This window comes from Notolepis coatsorum (assembly GCF_963971535.1).
Source record: "Notolepis coatsorum genome assembly, chromosome: 10".
Taxonomy (NCBI): Eukaryota; Metazoa; Chordata; class Actinopteri; order Aulopiformes; family Paralepididae; genus Notolepis; species Notolepis coatsorum.
The window spans coordinates 24418402-24443106 of NC_140174.1; the positions used below are offsets into that span (position 1 = coordinate 24418402).

Sequence of the window (24705 nt, forward strand, 5' to 3'; positions counted from 1 at the left end):
ATACTGTTCTGAGTGTGTCTGAGCTGGAAGACGGTCTTATACCGCCCTCTAACGCCTTCCGGCATTATTGCACCCCGTTAGAAACGGGTTCGTTTATTTTCCCTACCGAGCTGCAGCGTGGGGGCGGGTCCTAAACACTCCGGCAAAACATACGCTTGTAGGGATCATTTGGACTACTGACCCCGCTCGCCCGTTGAAGTGCAATGCCCAACGTCGGAGACAGGATCGCTGTGGATAACTGGAATGACGATGAGATTATTGGATTCAGAGACCAGGTAAGGACACCATATATGAAAGCTTGCGTTGATCTGATATTTATTTCTACAGCTATTGAAGCTATCTGTGTTTTATGTGTATGGCTGTTTGCCGTTGGGTTGCAGGAGGGGGGGGGGGGGGGGGGGGGGCGCGCTGGTATAAATCACATTGCATGCGTGCACGACGAAGGATAATAATGATGATCTATCGTTGATTTCAGAAATATCCGATAATCAGGCGAAAAATGACAACGTGTTTATTGAATTACACAAAAACGCTGTTTTCGTGTCTTTTCCCTGGAATTGCTCAGAAGCGGACGGACTATGTTCATATTCAAAATGGTATAAAACGGAAATGTACGGATGAAAACATTTTCAGTTTTTTGCACGTTGACCAGAAGCAGCTCACTGAGACTCGAGGGCGTTATTATACCCATAGCTATACTATAGGTTTAGCTCTACAAACTACAACTACGTTTACATGGGTTTAATGGGCGGCACGGAAGGGGTCACTTCCCGGAAGGGGCGTGGCACTCAATGTGTTAAACATAAATGACACAGCGGTCACCATTTCAAAGGGAGTTTATTTACTGTGTGACACAATAGCCAAACAAATGCACTAGCCATCAAAATATCATGCCAAATTATTAGGGCCTATTACAAAAAATATAAAAAATAACTGTATTTATCAATTAACAAGTCCCAAGTCCTCGTCTGCACCTTCCGAGTCCGAATGCAGTCAACGCTCGAGTTCAAGTCCAAGTCCGAGTCATCAGTGCTCAAGTCCAAGTCGAGTCACGAGTCCTGAAAATCAGTCAGAGTCCTGGACCCGAGTACTACAACACTGCCATTAAGACCCCAAGTCTCCAGACCTCAGCATCGATGGCAAACGCTACCCTCCCCGGGGCTTTCTACAAGCTAGGTCTTCACAGCCCGCCGACTCGGACGCACACGAATGCCGTTTAAACGTCGCACGATCACGACATCGAAGAGCATACCGAGACGACTCTCGACACGGCGACAGCGTGTGCAGTTAAAGAGGGATCAATTGTATATCACTTGAAATAAAATTTATTTTCGGTGATTAATAAATATCAAATCTGTATTATAAATGTACCTAACACCTGGAGTTATGCAACCACGATAATCTGAGGCACTGATGTTTGTTGTTAACGTAAGGCTCCGTATGGAGTTATATGTAGGGACATTTTTAGAGATAATTGAAAAGTGGTTCACTGCCTCCGCATATCAAACGTGTTAAAACACTGCCGGTAAACTTCCTTTGGTGACAGAGTAGTCAATGTTTGATGTAATGTTTCTTCTCTCACCTTCATACCCATTTCCAATCTTGTGCACAACCACAGTTTCATCCTTACATCTTACCAAGACGTACCTTGCCAGAGTATGCTACAGACAGAACCAGGTAAAAATGACATTACATGTGCAGTTCATATGTTTATATAATACTATATAATATTCTTTAAAATCAATGCAATCCATACAAAGTGCTTTGTTTAAATCCATTCCTAAATAACTATTTAACAAAGTGGACAGTAACTGTCCAAAATGGCAGCTGGTAATCACTGACCAATGGAAAGCTACAGGTGTTTTGAAAAGGTTTCTCCGACGAGAGATCTAGTTTGATGGTTGGGACACCTAAGAGCTGCACTATAGAGATAATGTTATCAGGCCCTCCAGGTCACTTCACTTGGGCTTCTGGGTGGTCCGTGTAGAATTGATAGGGATCTTTCTGGATTGCATTGCCTTTCTAACGGGTTCTTTCTTCAAAGGTTCTTTCCCATTAGCAGAGGCCTGGGGGCCCGTTTCTCCCCCGGAAGACTTGGACTTAGTGGGGGGCAGCTGTGAACGTTTATTAGCCGGAGTGGACGTCTTAGAGGACTCCTTGTCTTTGGCCGAGGCCGGATTAGTCTGGGCCTCTGAAGCCACATGCTGGGCCCTCTTGCCCGCCCCGTCCCCTATTCCTTCTCCGGACGCATCCCCGCCGCCGTCCTCTGGACTTCCCTTGGCCTCCCCCGCCCCCGATTTCCCGCCGTCCGTTGATTTGCGGGTCTCTTTCTGCCTCAGGGCGGTCTTAAAGAAGGACAGACCTTTGTCTTCCGTCTTGCTGTTCCTCCGAGGTCCTCGTGGCGGCGGGGCTGCGTTTGCGGACGCGACGCCCACACTCGAGGACCGGAGGCTGGTTATGGACGAACTGCTGCTCGAGCTTCGTCCCACAGCCCTGCCCTCCACGCCTCGGCCGAGCCTGCCCTCCGCCCTGTTACCCTCTCCGCCCCGGCCCCCGGCGCCGCCTGCTCTGGAGGACACTCCTCCGTGGTTCACCTTCTTCTCCGACACGTCCCCGGCCCCCCGGCTGGCGCTCCTGTCCGCCGCTCTGGTCCTGCCCGAAGCCGAGCTCTTCTCCGCTCCTCCTCGGGGCGACGTCCTCCTCTGAGGGTGTGAGCTCTGTGATCCCTCGGAACCGCTCTTCTTCTTCTGCTGGGCAGAATCGGGATGTAGAGTATCCTGCGTTTGGGACGATCCCTTCTTGGAGGGGGTGGCTGTTTTTGAGGAGGCGGCCTTGCTAGTTTTGGAAGGTCCGTCGCCTTTGTCCCTGGGGTTGGACGCCGCGGCAGCGCCTTTGGCCTGCGTCCGGGATGGTGACTTGTCAGGGGCCGGGGACGTGTGAGACGGAGAGCTGGAGGAGGTCGAGGAGCTGGCGGGGCGCTTCTTGGGACTCCTTTCAGACTCCAAGACAGCCTTGGCCGAGGTCCTCTTACCTCCAGAACTCTCTCCAGTACCACTCCTTTGTTTAGGCTCCTTGGTAGTTGCCCCGTGTCCAGGGCTGGCCTGCTCAGCAGCAGTGGCAATGTTATTGTTATCCCCAGCCTGGCTGGAGCTCCTCTGCTCCGCCTGGGACGCCGCCTTGGAGTGCTCCAACATCCTCTTAACGCCCGGATTACTATCCGCCGCCGCCAGGGACGCCTTGCCTCCCGACGGTCTGTCGGGCTTAGCCGATCCACTGAAGCAGGAGGTGGAAACCTTGTCGTCGACAGCCTCGCCTATCCTCTCCAGTGTGGGAGAGGAGGAGTGGGATTCCAGGGGAAAGCGAGATGGAGAGTTGGAGCGGAGTTGAAGCTTGGCAGAGAGGGACCAAGAGGGCTTGGTGCCATTCTCGCTAAGAGCCAGAGGGCTGGCCATGGAAGACCTGGAGGAGAAGGTCTGTCTCTGCATGCTCCTCACTGCTGGTCGAGTAGAAAGGCCTGCATGGTGGAATCAGACAGAAAGACACAACTCAATATTGGACAGGGTGTGAAATTATTTTACATGTCATTTAGCCGACGCTTTTATCCAAAGTGATTTACAAGTTCTGTACAAGTCAGCAGGAAGGATAGAACTCTGGCAGCTAAGGGTCAGTAACATTGTTCGTCAAACAGTGTCGAACTTCGAGTGCTACAGTCTTGAGTGCATAGTAGTAGATACATATTCTCATTTCAGAAAAGATGTTCCCATTGTTTGTAATTTTGAAACCAATAGTCAAATCAGAATTGCGTATTGAGAGTAGGGATGCTCGATATTGGCTTTTTTTACCGATACCGATATACCTATATTGTCCAACTCTTAATTTCCGATACCGATATCAACCGATACCGATATATGCAGGGTTTCCCCCCCCCAAAAATGGAATAATTTCAGGTAATTAACATTACATATCTCTTGTTGTGGAATTAACACAACATTATGCATACTTTTGACAATAAATAAAATCAGAATTTGTTCTTACTTGCTTGCTTTTTTTTGTGAAAACCGATACCGATATTTTCCGATATCACATTTTAATGCCGATATCGGCCGATAATATCGGTAGGCCGATATTATCGGACATCCCTAATTGAGAGCGATATAAGTGCAAAACAACTGCGAATTTGATTGTTTCCAGTCGCTTACCGTCATCCTCACTGCGTTCCGCAGCAAACTCAGCGGACTCAGAGAGCGAGGCGAGCGAGGTGCGTCGGGAAGAACCAGAGGAAGCTTGGCTCGGTGGACGGCTTCCCATCAGCCGGCTGATCCAGTGCTCGCACAGCGAGGAGCTGGTGGAGCCTACGAGATTTAAATAGGAGGATTAGTCTTAGTTTACCTAAGAAATTGTGTATTCTAATTGTGTATTCTAATGACAATAACATTGAGTAGGGATGCACCAATACAAATTGATCTCAAACCCCACCCTCTTTTCTTGATCCTCCAATCACAACTGAAGCTTCAAGAAAAGAAGGCGGGGCTTGAATTTTTTTTAAATGTCACTGCCGATAGCTATTGTAGTGCTGTAGATCTGTAGTGCTGAATTTCCTTTGGGATAAATAAAGTATTTCTATTCTATTCTATCTATACTAAACTGTAAGTATTATCGGCGACTGATTCTAGTATCTGCAGTGGTGCATCTCTAAAAACGTGGTCTGCAAAAGATGATCTCACCTCCCACAGAACTGTTAGCAGACCATGATGGAATGGTGGCACGTCTCTGATAAAACAAGATGTAGGCCGTCTGCTTGCAGACGTCGTCGTCAGATATGGCTTGGACGTCACTGTCATCAAAGCAGTACCACAGTCCATCGATGGAGTTCTTACAGTGAGCTAAAAGACAGAATGCGTCATACAAAGAATGAAGTACAACAGATGAAAAAAACACATTGTACTATATTGGTTCGCTTAAAAGCCAGGCATACAGCGTACAGCGTCACAATGGGTAGCTTTTTTTTTTTTTTTTTTACTTTATTTTTTAGCGTTTATCGCTTTTCTGGTCAAGCATGACCGACAGATACAGGGTGAAACGGGATATAGAGCAGGGGAAGACATTCTGGCAAATGACGGCGGGTCCGGGAATCGAACTCGGAGTCCACCAGATCCGTGACGCAGCACGGTTTTCCCCGACACAGAAATAGCGCCGAGATATGCGGTGAGCTACTGGAGCTCCCCACAATGGGTAGCTTTTAATGGACAACTCACTGTTCATGAACTCGATTTAAAAAAAAAATTAGGTTCGGGAGGGGCATGAGGTCTCCACTGATCTGCATGCATTCACTCTCTCTCTCTCTCTCTCTCTCTCTCTCTCTCTCTCTCTCTCTCTCTCTCTCTCTCTCTCTCTCTCTCTCTCTCTCTCTCTCTCTCTCTCTCTCTCTCTCTCTCTCTCTCTCTCTCTCTCTCTCTCTCTCTCTCTCTCACACACACACACACAAGGGGTTGTGTGTGTGTGTGTGTCCGTGTGTCCTTGCCCCATGATCAAGCCACACAGTTTGGCCACGTTATGTGAATCCGCTTAGAAGATAGAAGTTATGCGTCTTTTCGTTCTAGGCCACTCCCATGGCCCCTCCCCTTTCTCGCCAATTGACACGTACAGTTAATCAGCCGTCCTTTGGCTGATGACCAACCTTTCCACAAAATCCTGTGCAAGTCTGTGAATCCATTTGGAAATGATGTGCCTTTTTTGTGATAGGCCACTCCCGTTGCCACGACCCCTTTTAGCCAATTGGCATGACACACACACACACACACACACACACACACACTCGAGCTCCATGCAGAATTTCAACCTCCTAGGGCAGAAACCGTGGCCGCTAGAGGGCGGGGACCTTTGTGGACCAACGCCATGCGGTACAATAATCGTGTGTCATCTCAATTATCTTGTTTTCATGATTGTGGGAAGCCAAAAGGAGGCAATTCCCACCCTCCATTGTGTGGAGTGCTTTGAGTATATATATAATATAAAAGCGTTATATAAATGCAATGATCATTCATTCATTATCATTCCCGTTCTGTACCTGTGTAATGTCCTCCCTGCATGGTCCCGTGGTGGTTACACACAGCGTACAGGTCATAGAGGAAGTCCTCGGGGTCGCGGCCCATCCCGTACGGCCGTCGCCATGGTGACCAGTGAGAGGGAAGACTCCAGCTGCTCTGGCTCCTCTTCACCATGTGAGGCGCCATGTCCATGCCCACCAGCGGGAACCTCACCATGTTCTGCATCTTCATCCGTCGGTCCCCATCCTGAGGGACACAAATGCATGAAACAACAAATGTATCAATGAATACGCCCACATGGCTAATATCCGGTGATTGTGTAAGAAATGCCCATTTACTTTAGCTTAAAGGTGCTATAGATAACATCTTTATGTAGAGTAATCATTTAAAAAAAATATGTAATAATACATACTCTTATTTAACTATTGCTTTTCCCCCAAAAAAACAATTGATTAACATTTCAATGGTCCAAAATGAATGTTATTGTTTACATGTAGCAGGCATGTATCCCCTTCCTACTTTTCATTTCCCCCACATGGAATGCACCTGATTGGATAAATGAAGTGCTGGTGTTCTAGTGCGACATCTAGTGGCTGAATGTTATCTATAGCACCGTTAACTCATTCTGCGCCACGGGTCGGGGCGCCAGAGGGCGCTATTACGCCAGCACTGTAAGTCAATGGGGCGCTTTGTTCACTTGCGAGTGCTTAAAATATATCTTATATTACAGTATATCTATGGGTCTAATACACCCATCGATTGTCAGTGAGTTGCTTCCAGTCAACATGTACAAAACGGATTGTTTTTTCATCCGTACATTTCCGTTTTATATCGTTTTGGATATGAATATAGTTTTGGTGATTTCTAGTAATCCCAGGAAAAGACGCGATAATAGCCCTTTAGTGGAATACACAAAACACGTCATTTTTCGCCTGATTATCGAATCTTCCTGAAATCAACGCTAGATCATCATTATTATCCTTCCTCGTGCAAGAATGAAAAGAGCCCTGGACCGCGGGGCTCCCCCCCCCCCCCCCCCCCCCCCCCCCTCCTGCCACCAACGGCACACAGCCACACATACACACACAGAGACACCGTCGATCGCAGTAGGAATAAATATCAGATCAACGATCAAATTTATATATAGTGTTCTTACCTTGTATCTGATGTAATGCAAAATAAATAATCCAATTATCTGATCGCCATTCCAAATACTGCTTGTGGAGGTCCGTATCACATTACAGACCGTTACACACTGACGGGCAGGCGGGGTTACTGTTCCATGCCATCGTTGTTGAGGCCTACCTCGCCTGAGTATTTAAACCCCGCCCGCACGGCTCGGATCGTCCCAGAAAATATACTACACCATTCCCAATGGGGTGCAATACCAGCTGGAAGGCGTAGGCGGCTGTATTTGCCCTTTTGCAAGCTCAGACCCATTCCCAACGATAACGTCAGGCTGGATGGATGAAAATAAATGGATATCGCTAATAAAAGAAATAACGATTAAAACCAGAGTACCGGTATACTCGTGATTGGCGTTCAAGCGATGGCGAGTTAACCCGACTATCATTGGGTCTGGCACTGAATGAGTGAATGTAAACATATCATGTTGAAATCAGTGTGTTTACTTGAGAAGATCGAGGTAATCTTTTGAGTTAGCAGTGTCAACTAATTTGCTAAACCTATACCCCTTTTGTGGGTCCTTCATTTGTACATACAAATAAATAAACAAATAAATAAATAAATAAATAAACATTCTGGCCACAGACAAGCTGACGTGTTTCCAGTGTCAACTGGAATCCTGCATCAGTGCTCAGAGGAGTGCACTTGTGCTTCAGTTAATCTTAGTTGTATATCTGCTTTCTGACCATTCTGGGCACCTTTACCCCAAAAATCCTACCTGTCTAAAGCGTTTGAGGTGAAGTATGAGGATATCTGGCAAGGTCCAAAGACTGAGCTTGATGCTGCCCTGTTGAAGCTGCTTACAGTGTGGGCATCGCCACGCATCATCTGGAGCAAGCTGAAATGATGAAGAACAAATGTCAGTGAAAACACAAGATACTTAAAGGAACACGCCCACATTATGGGAAATGCACTTACCGTCTTCTCCAGTCAGACAAGAAGATGGATATCAATTTCCTCTCTGTGCGTTCAATAGAAAGCTATCCAGCTAGCCTAGCTTAGCACAGATTCATGTAAGTAGATACAGATTGCCTAACTGTTGGCCAAAAACACCAAGTTTTAAAGGGGAACTATCTTACTATTTCTTTCACTATTTGGGCAATTTTACACAATTCCTGTGAGTCTATGGAACACATCTGTAATGCATTGTTTTGTATTTCTAATCAAGTCCTAGTCTAGAGCAGCATTTTCTGCACTTCCAGATTCCAAGCTGTTTTTGGCTAGGCTCCGCCCATACTCGCAATGCGCTGGCAGACAGAGAGAGAGATAGAGAGATAGAGAGATAGAGAGGGAGACTAATTAATTTCGCCACGGGGGGCATAATCCCACGGGACAATGCATTGGTAACTTGTTTCAAATGACAATATATTATTGCACAGATCGGTGTGCGTGTGTGCTATGATATTTTGCAACAGGTTGACGTGACGCGAGTGCTGATAGAGGGAGAGCGAGAGAGAACGAGCGAGAGAGAGATAGAGAAAGAGAGAGAGGGAGAGACAGATAGAGAGAGGGAGAGAGAGAGGAGAGATGCTCTGAGAGCGCGCGTGTGTTTCCCCACACACACGCAGTCGGGAGTGTGTGTAAATGCTCCGAGACGACTCGAGTTGCACCGTATGAGAGCCTCTCTCTCCCTCTCTCTATCTGTCTGTCTCTCCCTCTCTCTCTCTCTCACTCGCTCGTTCTCGCTCTCTCTCTATCAGCACTTGCGTCACGTCAACCTGTTTGAGGAAGTGTCAGTGACAGGGAAACCGCTTTCACATTATTTCCACTCGCTCCGTTGTTGAGCGAATTGTTGATTGTGGGCGGTGGCTACAACCAGGGGCTGAGATATGCAGATCAGTGCCTAATTCACGTCAGCGAACCAGTCAAATCAGAATGGCTTGGTTCAGTGGGGGAGGACCTTGTCTCATCTGAACTGGAGGAATGTGCAAAAAATTTAATTAGTGTTGATATTGATTGAAAACTTTATTAACAGATTGCAGAATGGGTACAATACAGTACTGCTCAATACACACAATTGTTAAGGGGATGCAGACCAGAGAAAGACTTTCGTCTTGTTTACATCAGGGTCCCCCATTTTCAATTCATCAGGACATATATGACATACATGACATACAGATAGACAGTACTGTTACAACCCCACATTGCTAAAAAACTATGCTAAACACTGGAAAAGGCAATTTACAAGATAATTCCCCTTTAAACTAGGCCAGCTGATCCGTATCTACTTACATACATTTTTGTTAAGCTAGGCTAGCTTGCAGCCGGATAACTCTCTGCTGAACGCACAGAGAGGAAATTGATATATATCTTCTTGTCTGACTCTGGAGAAGACAGTCAGTACATTTCCCATAATGTTGGCATGTTTTTTTAAGAACATTTATGTTAACCCATTCTCTGCCACCACTTTGATCATCCTAAACCATTCTCTGCCAGCGCTATTTGTCTATGGAGATGTTCACCTTCTTTGCAGGGCTATAACTTTTTTAATTGTATTGCTAAATTGACATTACTATGGCCCATTCAACATCAATTATCTATCGTTCAGGATGTAGGAACGTTTTACTTTTTCATTCACACATTCATACGAAAATACCGTCTAGAGTATAAATATGTTTTTATCGTTTTCTGCAGTATTTCATAGAACGTGAGATATAAGCATAAATGCATATATTAGATTATCAAATGCAGTTTGATACCGATCCATGCTATATTAAAGATTTAAAATGTACATGGTCCTAAACGTTATGACTGATCATCTGCGGGTGAACGGAGGGGGGGGGGGGGGGTCATTTATAATTCCGTGACCGACGTTAAATGATTCATGTAGTATGGGTGATATATTGATCAGAGCAGTTTGTATCGAAAATTATAACGAAAAATGCTGAAACTCACGTCCGTCTCCTCGTACCGTTGGGCGATGAGAGTGGAACAAACAGATCCCAGTTATGTGGTGGGGATCGAGGCAATCCAGTTCCGGTTTGTATAATACTAATATACACCCAAATCATGTTGTTTATTGAGTTATGGCAACGAGCCATGTCCACGGTGTGTGGATTGAGTCCCGGGACAATAAACGAGTGGCCGGACGGAATTAGGGGACGGACCGAGCTGAAACGGGCATTACCGGTTTGGCAACTCGCCGATCGGCCACCAGGTGGCGGTATTGAAGCGTTGCAGAGTTGTGATGGCTCCCACAGCATATGACAAGGCTCCGTGGGTGAAATATGAATTCCATGACGAAAATATGAAATATGACCTTGAAACACGCTGTACAGCGATATTGGCAGACAACGCATGGCGGGCAATAACATTGAACAGCGATTTTGGCGGGTAATGGGTTAATACGCTGTACAAAATATAGATTCTTATAATTAGAATGGCACAAGGAGAGACACCGTATGCCTACCGATGCTACAGAACATGTTAACCTGTAAACCCACCCTCCTGTCATGAATATATAACGCCAAGCAGACTGAGGAGGAGACTCTTTATAATACTGTGTGTATTCCCAGTAGATCTCATGTCATCCTCACTCCTGGCCTCAGTTGGAAATGTTATTGGCCGCCATCTTGATCCTAAGTACGATATACACTAATTGCTTGAATGTCTTTGATCTGCGGCATTGATCTTTTACCAATTACCAAAACAATCCAATAGTGCTGGTCCTTGGCTGAACCTATCCACCAAATATTTGCCAAATATCTAATAAGAAATAACATAAATTATAACGGTTTACAGACAGAAAGACACACAGACACAAGTGATTACAATACACCCTTGCGTTTCGCACTAGAGGTCGACCGTGGATTTTTAAAGGCCGACATAATAACAATAGTTTGGAGCAGGAAAAGGCTGATAGCTGATTAATCTGCTGATATCAATCCTCCCATCAAATGTAAGCTATTTTAAAATAGCTTAACATTGGAGCAAACCCTTTGCCAGTAAGCTAGCATGACAAGGTACCTTTGGATTCCTCAAGACCTCTAGTTTCATATCGATGGCCCAAGAGCAAAACTTCCTATCTGCATAATTCTCTGATTGGCGGATTTCACTTTGAAATAGCATTCTGCAAGAAAACTACGGTACACATTTTTATAAAATTTGCTAAAAAAAGTGAATTTTTCAGATAGGAGGTTTTGCTCTTCGGCCATCGATATGATACCAGTATCTTCACGCTAGCTCACTTAAATCAGCCCGCTATAGAGCCCTGTAAAGATGGCTAATCGAACAGCAGGATATCTGTCACCTCGCACCCCCCCCCACCCACGCCTACCCAACCCCCATCCCCCCCCACCCCCCCCCCACCACCCAACCACCTCCAATGTACAGTTACCCCACCTACCCAACCCCCCCCCCACCTACCCAACCTCCTCCAATGTACAGTTTATTCCCCCTCAAATGTTTTAGCCTCTTTTTGTACTCATAAACAGTACTGTATATTTGTAGATCTGGTATGTCATAAATATCTAGATGCAACAGTACTGTCTACCTGTATGTCATGTATGTCATATATGTTATGATGAATTGAAAATGGGGGACCCTGATGTAAACAAGTCGAAAGTCTTTCTCTGGTCTGCATCCCCTTAACAATTGTGTGTATTGAGCTGTACTGTATTGTACCCATTCTGCAATCTGTTAATACAATTGTCCATCAATCAATCAATCAATCAATCAATCAAACCGGCCGTTACTATCGGCGCCGATTAATCGTCCAAACCGATGAATTGGTCAACCTACTGTACTACTTCGCAAAACACCTCCTAGACCTAATACTGGGTATCAATTGTCACATTGATTGGTCACTGCAGATGGGCACTGCAGAACACTGTGCCACAGGGTGAGTCTACCTGTTCCTCTTTGGTGTAGAGCTGGAAGCACTGAGCGAGGGAGCAGGTCTGAGGCTGCAGGTGCTGCTCCTTCATCTGACGCACGCTCTCCGCATCAGGGGTGTACTCGTCCTCGGTGCGTTTGAACAGACTGCAAACACAACAAGTGCAAGTCACAGAAAGGTCACGCGGAGCTTCAAAGGACATCAAACTACTTGTGTTAACAAAGAGAGACCTCTACGAAGGCAGACCTGGATCGTAACAAGAGACTTAGTGCTACAGTTGTCGTGAACAGATTCTTTCTTGCATGTCTTAACACTTTCTGCGCCAATCACGAGTATACTCGTTATTGGCCGCCAGCGGTTAAGTGCCAATAACGAGTGTACTCGTTATTTGGTCCGTTTTTCTTTTTTTCGACATTAACACTTTGATCGCCGGGGTTAAATTCATAATTTACCATCCCTCGCCAGCCCTATTTAACATGGAGAAGTTCCCCTTCTTTGCAGGGCTATAACTTTTTAAATTGTATTGCTAAATTGACATTACCATGGCCCATTCAACGTCCTATATCTATTGTTCAGGGTGTAGCAACGTTATACTTTTTCATTCACATATTCATACTAAAATACGGTCTAAAGTATAAGTATGTTTTTATCGTTTTCTGCAGCTTTCTCCAGAACTTGATTTATAGCCCTAAATGCATTATATTGATGATCAAATACAGTTTGGTAGGAATCTGTGCGAGATAAAAAATTTCAAATGGACGTGCTTCTAGGAGTTACTACATATGATCTGATGTTGACCGGATGGGGGGGGGGGTCGTTTATAATTCCGTGGGCAACGTTATATCATTCATCTAGTGTGGGTGATATGATCATTAGAGCAGTTAGTATCGAAGACATTAAAAAATAACGCTGAAACTCACCGTAGCTTCCTCGGGCCGTTGGGAGATGAGCGTGGAACAGAAATGTTTCTATTATGGGATGTCGAAATATCCGATCCATTTCCAGGTTGTATAATAGTATATACGTCCAAATCATGTTGTTTATCGAGTTATTGGTAACCGATCAACATCCATTGTGTCAAGATGGAGTCCTGCTAATGATAGCGAGTGCCCGGACGAAATATGGGTGAGCACCACTTCATCCGCATCACTTCCTGTTTGGGCGAGCGGCCGATCGGCCACCAGATGGCGCTCTTGAACCGTTGGAGAATTGAGAGGGGCTCACCAGTACATATAATGTCTCCGGGGGAGAAATATGATTTCGATCACAGATTTTTGAAATATTGATATCAAAGACGCTGTCCAGCGTTGTCTTCTGCGATTAAAGTGTTAATATACTATACACTCTCACGGACCTCTGTGTTATCATTGGAACTCATTCTGAGACCCCGAGAGTGCAATGCCGGCCGAATCCTGCTAGGTGGCAGTATCGCCTACCCTTTGAAACCTTATTTCACACTGTGTGTTACACTTTATATGGTCCGGGAAGAGAATTTGGACCCAGGCAAGTGAAACGCTTCCTCCGAGTACATTGGAACGCGTTCAGCACACTTGATACATATTTTGTGCCATTTCATGTCAGGGACCCGATGGACATCAATACTGGAAATCGCAATCAGACAATTGGAATATTCTTTTTGCAATACCTCCTATCAAAGGTAAGGACTATATGACATCAATCCTATTTTGATCCAACAATGATTTCACATCGATCGCAACGATCAACGTATGTAGTATTCAAAACGTATGCCGTTGCTGACGATCAGAGCATCACAAAACGACCCCCCCCCCCCTTGATGCCTTCATGATGAAACATGGTACCTATTATATACCTTTGATTTGGAAATAATATTGTGTCCAGGCAAGAAACGCAAACGACTTTTGCAAAATGCACATAGCGCTCCATAACTCAGCTTCCAGGAATTAGCCTGGATCACTCTGAAACTATACAATATTCACCACGGGATAGCACGCGAATGTATACATGAAAATATCTACTATTTTTTTCATGTTGGACGAGAGATAGTGTCAAATGAGCCATAGTATTATCTCCATAGCTATAATATAGAATATAGATATTAGGGATGTCCGATATTATCGGCCTACCGATATTGGCATTAAAATGTGATATCGGAAAATATCGGTATCGGTTTAAAAAAAAGTTTTTTTTCTTCTTTTTTTACATTTCTATAACCTTTATTTACCCAGGCAAGCAAGTAAGAACAAATTCTGGTTTTATTTATTGTCAAAAGTATGCATAATGTTGTGTTCATTCCACAACAAGAGATATGTAATGTTAATTACCTGAAATTATTCCGTTTTTGACATCGGTATCGGAAATTAAGAGTTGGACAATATCGGTATATCAAGCATCCCTAATAGATATAGCTCTGCAAACATTGTGACGCACAGTGAAAATGCCTATCTTTTAGCGTGGCCCATTGACTACAGGAATGAGGGTAATCGCTGGCGCTGAATGAGTTAAAGGATAGAGTTGTGAAAGTCTTTGCCTGACCTCGCCTTAAAGGGGAATTATGCCCGTTCAGAATGCATACATGTTATTCCTATGATCTAAGACTGTCCAGAAATATTAGAGAACCAAAACAACTCTCCCTAATCCAAGAACTGGAGTTCTAAATCTCAAATTTGTGATGTCATCAATAGGGCAGGGCGATTAATCGAGTTTCAATTGGGATTTTGTCTTCCCACGATCATGAAAACAAGATAATGGAGATAAAACGATTATTGTGCCGGATGCCGCGTTGCTCTCATTGTGTTGTAAACTCAGCACAGCCTTCCCTCACAGCGGTGCACTCTTCCCCTCCTCCCCAAGCCCAATTGCAGTAGAAAGGTAAATCATATAACCATGTTTAATAATTGTGATTTCAATATCAATCAAAATAATTGTGATTATTAGAGTTGCTCCACAGACAATGAATTAAGAGAGATGGTAAAGATGACAGAGCACCCACGGGAGTATATGGGTACATTTTCTGTTGAATAACTGAGAACACTAAAGCACATTTGAGTATAAAAAATAAAGAAAGCAAACTTTCTGTGGGTCCACAAAAGCAGTCTACCATGTATTGTCTATAGCTCCGGACATTATATTCGATGACATCACAAGTTTGAGTATTGATCCTCTGGTTTCTGAGTAGCTCATGTTCACAAATATTGATTGAGATTGCCTAGGCCATGGAAACAACATATTGGAATATTCTTAACTTGCTGTTCCCCTTCAAGGTGACAGTATACAGACTGCGACAACCAAAGTCGACAGGTTCGTAAGAACAAAATGACCCATTTGCGGAGAACACAAAGCTCCCTATTGGCTTTGGCCATCAGCCGGCTTGCTAGCTGAGCTAGTCAAATTATCTGCACACAGCTCCCTATTCGATTAGATTAGATTCAATTCAAATGTATTGTCATTATACAGCACAAGTACAATACAACATGATGGGGGGTGGTTTCTCCTTTACGTGGGGTTCTCACTGTAACATCACTCACTGATTTATCAGCACATAATTTCACACACATGATACGGGTGATCGGGTGATACGATCAGCGGAGAGGGTGATCGGCTGCCCCCTTCCCTCCCTCGAGTCCCTACATTCCACCAGGGCCTTGAGGAGGGCGAGGAAGATCATGGCAGACCCCGCCCACCCGGGTCACGGCCTCTTCATCATGCTCCCCCACGGCAGGCGGCTACAGCTGCCCAAGACATTAAAGGTGACATGTACTATAAATGTAATTTTTCAGTCTCTAGCATTGTATTATAGTAATACTGTAGGAGTTCGTATCAATGTGTTTTAGTGTCTAAATACCATATTGGCGGATTGCTGTGATTCAGCTCAGCCCCTTTCCTCCTCCAGTAAATCAGGCCATTTTGATTTGAACGGCCCATATACGTGGGTAGCAGACAGTGATGTGATTGGCTCTGTGTAGCTAATGCCCGCCCACATTCTACCTAGACTGACTGTACACATCGAAACCATTTCCTCATACTCTGCATGGGGAGAGAGAGAGAGAGCGATAGAGAGCATTTGGGGGGGGGGTACCAAACGGGAGATTGAAAGAAAGAAAAAAAAAACCACAAGCTGCCGCGGACTCTCATCACCGAGAGCCGAGAGGGAGAGAAAGGAAGAGAGAGGGAGTGAGGGAGAGAGGGGGCCTTGTCAATAACGGCCTGTCTTTTTTTCTCTCTCTCTCTCTCTCTCTCTCTCTCTCTCTCTCCCACCCCCTCCCTCTCTCTCTCTCTCTCTCTCTCTCTCTCTCTCTCTCTCTCTCTGCCGCGCGGGCTCATCACGAGAGGGAGAGAAAGGAAGAGAGAGGGAGGGAGGGAGAGAGGGGGCCTTGTCAATAACGGCCTGTCTTTTTTTGTCTCTCTCTCTCTCTCTCTCTCTCTCTCTCTCTCTCTCTCTCTCTCTCTCTCTCTCTCTCGCTCTCTCTCTCTCTCTCTTCCCCCCCCTCCCTCCCTCCCTCTACCAGTGCAGACTGTGTGGCACTGTCACTCAAAGTGCTTATGGGCGGAGCCAGGCCATAACAGCCTGATTTCTTGAGGCTGAAAAATGATGGTTTTGAGTACTTGATTAGAAATATAAAACAATGCATTTTTTTGAAAAAAAACCTTACAAATGTCTTCAATAGACTAACAGGAATTGTGTAAAGTTGCCCAAATAGTGATAGGAATAGCAGTACATAGCCCCTTTAATGTCCCGCCATAGACTCAGCTTCTTCCCCTCAGCAGCTCGCCTGGTAAATGAGTCAGGTGTCCCCCTGCTCCCCCCCCCCCCCTCTATGGCGAGCTACTAGGGCTGGACCTCTGGACTTGAACTGTGCTGCACTGTATCCATGTCCCCAACCACTGCACTTTTACTGTCTTATTGTTGTCTCACTGTTCTGTCCTGTTTTGCATTTATTTATTTATTTATTTATTTATTTATTTATTTATTTATTTATTTATTTATTTATTTATTTATTTATTTATTTATTTATTTATTTATTTATTTATTTATTTATTTATTTATTTATTTATTTATTTATTTATTATTATGTTTATTCCTATTTGTGAAAAAAAAATCATGCACTGTAATGTCGAATTACGTTCCATTTGTATATACAATATGGTGAATAAAGTAATCTGAATCTGAAACACATCCAAAAACCCTAAGCGGTTTTGCACACGTTAGTTTAGTTTGACAGTCATTGGTAAATTAGTAAATTAGTTTGAATATGGCCACCAGTGATGTCAGCGGGGACATTGAATCCTTGTGTTGTGTTAATTACAGCTCAATGAAATGATAAGGTAGCAGTCCCTATAAGACAAGGTATTGCTATCTTTTCATCTACATAATTGCATGGTGCATTAACGTGTGCAAAACGGCTTAGAGCCTTTGGATGTGTGTGAGATTATGTGCAAAATAAATCAGCATTGTTTTTTGTGTGAAGTGTCCCTTTAAGAGTGGGTTCTTTCCCCTGATTCCACTTACTAGTCCTTTGTTTCTTTATCCCATTCTACGACGATCTTGACATGAGGTGGACCTCCTGGACCGCAAGACTTGTACGCCCTGTTGGGGGGAAAAAAGACGACATCAATAGTTACAGTCATCTTTCATGACATGATGATATAGATAATCAATGTAAAAAGAGTCTGTCTCCTCTATGGAAGAAATCTATAAAAACAAGACGGGCAACTAAACCTCTCAAGATTTTATTTATAATTTTTTTGTAAACACATACGAGAGAGCATAGCACTTATTGAACCATAAGCCAATTCAGCACAATGAGGGCACGGCAATGTCATAACCGGTGGCTCAAGTCAGTGCCACCCTCTGGTGGCGGGTAAGGGACATTACCTCTCCACGGAGGGGTGACACAGTGGCTGCTCCTCTTGAGGCAAGAGATATGTGATTCCGACCACTCCCACCACACGCAAACTGAAGGGCCCCACCTACAGGCAGCCAAGGAGTATCACAGTTCCACAATTCACATTTACATTTAGTCATTTAGCTGAACGCTTTTATCCAAAGCGACTTACAAGGTCTGTACAACAGGCCAGCAGGAAGGGTACAACTCTGGCAGCAAAGTAGGATTATCCATCAAACAGTCAAACTTCTTGAGTGCTGGAGTCTTGAGTGTATAGTAGTATAGACTGATTAGCATAGTAGGTAGTAATAATAGGCAACGAAGATTACTAGTAGCAAAGTGCCTGATAGTAAAAGACAGTATGAAGATTGATGTGTGTTTTTAGTTGACGGCAGAAGATAGCGCAGGATTTCAATACAAACAAACATTACACGTTATTATAAGTCAAACATAAAACTCCACGGGGCCTCCATAGGTACATGTGCACATAATTATGTCCGTGACCATCTGCACAATAGAACGTACCTGTACAAATACTCCCGGGCGCAAAAGATGTCGCATCTTTTCCAGGATCTCCTTCTGAAGTACATCCCATGTTACTGTACGCTCCAAATACAGTACAAATGGATTACCAAACCTGCAATCATTGCACACGCAACAACGCATTTTGTAAAAAGAAACTAAACAATACACAGATATTTTGCAGGACATCATTTGAAACCTTTGTGCAATGCCGTTCGGCGAGCGTACCTGCGTCCCTGCTGCCCGGCGCACGCCCGGTTACACACCAGCAGCACCACTTTGTCCGCCTGACCGGTGTTCTTATTGGGACTCGGAGGCGGGGTCACAGGCTCCTGTATCTGCGCGGGTAGCCTGTTGTTATCTGTGCCGTACTTCAAGTTGTTCTGGTTCAGATTTGCATGTGGGCTTCCTGTAGTGAACATACACGCAAGGTCTGATAAAGAGCTCTGTGATAACGCAGGTTAGTCACACAAGTATTTTGGAATCTTGGAACCTATTCTACACATTCAAATGACTGGTTGGTTCTTAGGGTTCCTCCAGTTTGCTCTGCCTAGGAAAAACTGCTTTTTTCCTTTGATGCTTCCAACACCTGGAATGCCCTCCGACTGACTCTGAAGCTGAAGGTTCTTCTTTTGCTTCTTTTGCCACATTTAAAAGTATGATCTCCGCCCACTGTGTGATTGTTTTGTAAGCTCATCGTCGCTGTAAATGAGGGTAACTTTAGTGTCGTACGTGTTGAAATAAAGGTTTGAATGAGAAACAGGAAGGGCAGAAACGTACAGTATATAGTAGGGGTGGGGGGGGAAATCGATACGTAGTAGTATCGCGATACTTTGCGTGGCGATACTGTAGCGATACAGGGATGGCAAGTATCGATATTTAATTATTCATAAAAGTATATATATATTTTTTTGTATATATTTTTTTGTATAAGGAAGTTGCATTGTTCATTTCAATACCTGTAATAGTACAGTTGTCCACACACACATGTGCATTCAGTTAAGTTGGAATATGACTGTAATACATACAGTTCAGTTTGTCAGGTACATGCAACACAGATTACAGTGTTTACATCTGTCTGCTTGAGAAAATACCATGTTCTGCAATAAAAATGATTGAAGTGAGATGAGCAGACTGAACTTTATTTTATTAGATAAAACATGTTGACAAAGTTTTACTTTGCAGTTGAAAATAGGTAATAAATCGCAATATATCGCAATATTAATATAGCAATACTATCGTATCGTGACTCAAGTATCGTGATAGTATCGTATCGTGAGGCCTCTGGTGATTCCCACCCCTAGTATATATTATGCACGTTTTACTGCTTTACAGAACAAACCACCATGGCGGCGAATTTGTGTAATCACTTCCTGATTAAAGCATTTCTCCATTGATAATCTAATCTAGACTCCCACGGGGCCTAATACGCCACGGAGCTAAACTGATTTCTAGGGAATCAACATAAATAATGCCATACTGTACCTCCTCGCTGTGACCGGATCTGCTCTGGTCTGAACAGCTCCGGCGTTTCGAAGGCAAAGATGCAGTCGCTCTCTTGGATGATCTCGAGGTCGTCGTCATCGTCGCAGAAGGACCGATGAAAGCCGTCGAAGTACATCTCAGTTAGCACAATCTGAACAGAGACGATGACAGCCGTCAAAGTACATCTCAGTTAGCACAATCTGAACAGAGACGATGACAGCCGTCAAAGTACATCTCAGTTAGCACAATCTGAACAGAGACGATGACAGCCGTCAAAGTACATCTCAGTTAGCACAATCTGAACAGAGACGATGACAGCCGTCAAAGTACATCTCAGTTAGCACAATCTGAACAGAGACGATGACAGCCGTCAAAGTACATCTCAGTTAGCACAATCTGAACAGAGACGATGACAGCCGTCAAAGTACATCTCAGTTAGCACAATCTGAACAGAGACGATGACAGCCGTCAAAGTACATCTCAGTTAGCACAATCTGAACAGAGGCGATGACAGCCGTCAAAGTACATCTCAGTTAGCACAATCTGAACAGAGACGATGACAGCCGTCAAAGTACATCTCAGTTAGCACAATCTGAACAGAGGCGATGACAGCCGTCAAAGTACATCTCAGTTAGCACAATCTGAACAGAGGCGATGACAGCCGTCAAAGTACATCTCAGTTAGCACAATCTGAACAGAGGCGATGACAGCCGTCAAAGTACATCTCAGTTAGCACAATCTGAACAGAGGCGATGACAGCCGTCAAAGTACATCTCAGTTAGCACAATCTGAACAGAGGCGATGAAAGTCAATAATATATATATATATATGCCAAAATTATGGGAAATGCGCTTACCGTCTTCTCCAATTTCCTCTCTGTACGTTCAGTAGAAAGCTATCTGGCTGCAAGCTAGCCTAGCTCAGCACAAATGCATGGAAGCGGATACGGATCAGCTAGCCTAGCTGTTGGCCAAAAACACCTCTCTTGGAGTTTTAAGATAAGATAAGATATTCCTGTATTTATCTACTTGGGGAGATTCGGCATCATAGCAGCATGTGGTAGAGGGGGGGAGGGGAGGTACAGGTACGGGCATGGTAATAGTAGAAGACTTCAATATAGGCAATAAAACTATAGTAAAGATAAAAATAAGCAGTGTAAACAATATAATTAACTCTGAATATAAGAATATGAGCAAGTAAGCAGTGTAATCAAAGGTGCAGATGAGGGTCTTCTACTGCATATACCCTATCAGTTATATTATACGTTACAATAATTATGGGCAATAAACACTTCAAATCTGAATAAAGAGTATACTATGAGTAAGTAAAGTATACAGTATACACAGGTGCATTATGCATGAGGTACCCTAACTGGCATGATATACATCATACGCTATGCGCCGTAGTCTGTGCAGGTTAGGTGGTAAGAGTCAGAGCTAGGCTAGTGGATAGCAGGCTAGTGCCGGAGAGGAAATTAGTATCTATCTTCTTGTCCGACTCTGGAGAAGACGGTAGGCACATTTCCAATCATTTTGGCGTGTTCCATTAAGAGACAGACAAAAATGTCTGAATCCATTGATAGCTCACAGAGAACATTCCTGATTGGTCAAAGAGGAATAGACGTTGCATGTGCCCGGCCTAAACTATACAGTAGGCCTACCGGTCAGAAATAAACAGAACAACGTAACAGGTCAAAGGTCTTATTTCGGGTCTTGTGGAGGAACTAGTGCTTGGGTGAGTTGGAAGAATTAACATAAATTAACACGACTTTTTCTTCCAATACACAGTTATTGATATACAGTCAGTAGTAGTACGATATCTGTTAATGTATGCAAAACCATGCCTAATAATGATAGATAATCCAATTGATGTCCAACGCATTGAACTGCGATACTGGTAATGTTAGGTGTGATATCAAACCAAAAACTCTTTTAAGTTTGAATTGATATTCCCTCTGATATTTCAGACATCACTTTGTGAGACATTTCAGCTAATAATACGTGCTTGTTAAAAACAGAATGGTGTACTAACAATGTCATAATTTCATGGAAATATGATCCCATTAAAAGACGATAAACAATGTTAAATAATTTCTCAGCACTATGAGGAAAATAACATTTCTTTTTTTAATGGATTAAATCACAAAGAGACACAAGACTCCAAACTCTTTGACCACTAACAGAGAGCCTTCCCTTTCAATGTCGTTCCTTCCTACAGAGCTGGCGAGGGAGAAAGATTCAGCAAAATATTTTTAGAACATCGGCCTCCAAAGAGTTGCTAAATTCTTCTCCCTTGATAGTTGTTTCCAGTTCAGCACCTCGGTTGAAGGACGAAGTCGCGACAGATCCTTTGTTTCTCTCATCCCTACAAATCGGCACATTATCATTCCCTGCGAGACGCTTCCGTTGTTGCCATTCTGTTGTGTTCTTAGTGTATCTATTATTTATTTACATTTGTTTTCTGCACCTCCGTAGTCATCTACCTAACCCCACCTAGCATCCAAAGGTTGGTAGTGCACATTGGGGGTGGGGGGCGGGGACTTTTAGGTCTCTTACTGTAATGAGCAGGAAGAGAAGGCCTAGGCATGGTCAAAATGTTTGGTGAAGGTGCCAGGTTATACATTTTTCTTTAAACCACATCAGTGTGAGAATTCAGTACTTTTTTTTAGTATTGTAATCTTTCTTTTGAGGTTTTCTTTAGATTCTTCAGATGCTTCAAATAAACCTATAATTTAATTCACAATACCCTGGATCTCGTTTTGGATAATTTTTGGAACGTCGTGTCGAAGACACTACCTGGTTTACCAACAAGAAGCCATTACAGCTTCATCTTCATACACGCACACGCGTGTCGGTTTCGAACGAGACGGTACCTGTTCGGTGGGGATCTTGGTCTCCTGGGCCACGGCGTTCCTCAGTCTGGACACGGTGCCCGAGAGGGGCACTGCCACCCCCACTCTCATACAGTGAGAGCACTTCCCTTGGTAAACCACCGTCACATACAGGGGCCTTAGACGCAAGATAATTGAAAGGAAATGGTTGTTACATAACTATCTTTTCAACACTGTTTAAAGACACATGGCAGCATCTAATTTTAGCATCCCCCCCCCCCCCGTCAGATCTACTAGTCCAAATCCTTGTACTTCCAAACAGTACCAGGGTTGGGCATCTATGCTTAATTTTTAGCACTAATCTGGGGTCAGTGAGCAGCAACATTTAGTTTTCATGACCTCACCCGAACTAACAAACTGAAGCCGACTCTAGATCAGTATTCCCTCTTTAGAAGAAGATTATGTAAGGGATAATGTATAGCTACGAGGTCATTGTCGCAAAATAATTGACCGACACAGAGTTTAAAATACCGAGGCGCAGCGCCTATACATTATCCCGCTTATTACATGGCTAACTTACTAACAATATACCTAATTCATTTTACATCGACAAGACGAGATCAAATGCAGACGCAGTTCTGTTCTGGCTCCGCTGTCATCGTCACACACACTCCGCTGTCAGTGCAGCCAGCAGGTGTGTCTGATTGGCTGCACTGATGCAGTGGCCTTGATTGTGAACAGCTGCGCACAGCGGTCATTATTGTTCCACAGAGGTCCGTTATCGAGTAATATCGGACCTCTGACGAGCGCTATTGACCAATCACAAGCAAGCATTTCGGCGAATGTGAAAACGCCATGTAATAATGATTGTTAATGTACACAAGGCAATTTAAATTAGTATTTTTCGCATATCCCTCCTACAGTAGTTACACATACACACATATGCATTTAATCAGAGAGGTCAGAGCGCAGGGTCTCCCGCAGTGCAGCGCCCTGCCCTAGAGCGGTTTTGGGGTTCAGTGCCTTGCTCAGGGGCACTGGTGCCTGAAGGGGCACACATTTCAGTCACCAGCTCACAGCTAGAATACACCCTCCTGTCTGGCCATCCTGCCTCCCCAAAGACTTTGAGAGACGTATAAGACTCACCCCTGGTCTTATACTGTACGCATTGGTAGAGGGGCTACGTATTGAACAATATTATTATAAACATTATAAATGTAGGGCACTTAACCCCTAACTGCTCCCGATGAGCAGGTCGGCACCTTGCATGGTCGGCCTCCGCCGTCGGTGTGTGAACGTGTGAGTGAATGGGTCAAATATGAGTTTGTAAATTGTAAAGCACTTTGGATAAAAGTGCTATATAAATGCACAATTTGCATGAATTGGGTGTGAAAGCGCCCTTAGATTCATCACCTTACCGTGTGTGAGGTACGGGGATGGGCAGTGAGATGCAGAGGAAAGGGTCGAAGGTGTTGCTCTGTTTCTGGCAGTGAGGGCAGGTCAAGGAGGACCTGCACCGAGACACAAATCAAACCGTTTAGAAAGAGACACAGTGGAGCGTTTCAAGCACCTGAGTTTGATTTTGATTTTATTACGGATCCCCATTAGCTGGTGCCATGGCAACCAGCTAGTCTTCCTGGGGTCCACACAAAAAAACATACAAAAACAATTATTGCAAAACAGAATGATTAAAAGCCAGTACTCAACATACAATACACAATGAAACTAACAATTAAGATGGCTAAAATTACATGCAAGCAAAGAAACAGAAAACAAAAAAACAAAACAAAATACAGTGTTAAATACAATTTAAGATTGTTTTTCAAATTGAATATTTTTAAGAATTGCTTTTAGAATGCTCATCAATGTTACTAAAACATCAATTTCACCATACCTTTAAAAAGAAAAGAAAAAACACACAAAGTAATCAGAAGAAGT

General features: G+C 44.0%; 1 protein-coding gene across 1 annotated transcript in view; it reads right to left on the reverse strand.

The window, feature by feature from the left end:
* Positions 1-488: 488 nt before the first annotated feature.
* Positions 489-24705, reverse strand: part of LOC311236151 (ubiquitin carboxyl-terminal hydrolase 31-like) — a gene marked incomplete at its 5' end in the record, with an annotated part of 36067 nt that continues 11850 nt past the window's right edge. The window contains 13 exons of the mRNA XM_084323775.1: positions 489-3514; positions 4200-4352; positions 4725-4883; positions 6068-6293; positions 7951-8070; positions 12083-12212; positions 17555-17632; positions 17921-18015; positions 18456-18567; positions 18681-18861; positions 19938-20088; positions 22810-22945; positions 24186-24278. Coding sequence (XP_084179901.1) covers positions 1959-3514; positions 4200-4352; positions 4725-4883; positions 6068-6293; positions 7951-8070; positions 12083-12212; positions 17555-17632; positions 17921-18015; positions 18456-18567; positions 18681-18861; positions 19938-20088; positions 22810-22945; positions 24186-24278 — 3190 coding nt within the window. The 3' untranslated portion in view covers positions 489-1958. The remainder of the gene's footprint in view (positions 3515-4199; positions 4353-4724; positions 4884-6067; positions 6294-7950; positions 8071-12082; positions 12213-17554; positions 17633-17920; positions 18016-18455; positions 18568-18680; positions 18862-19937; positions 20089-22809; positions 22946-24185; positions 24279-24705) is intronic.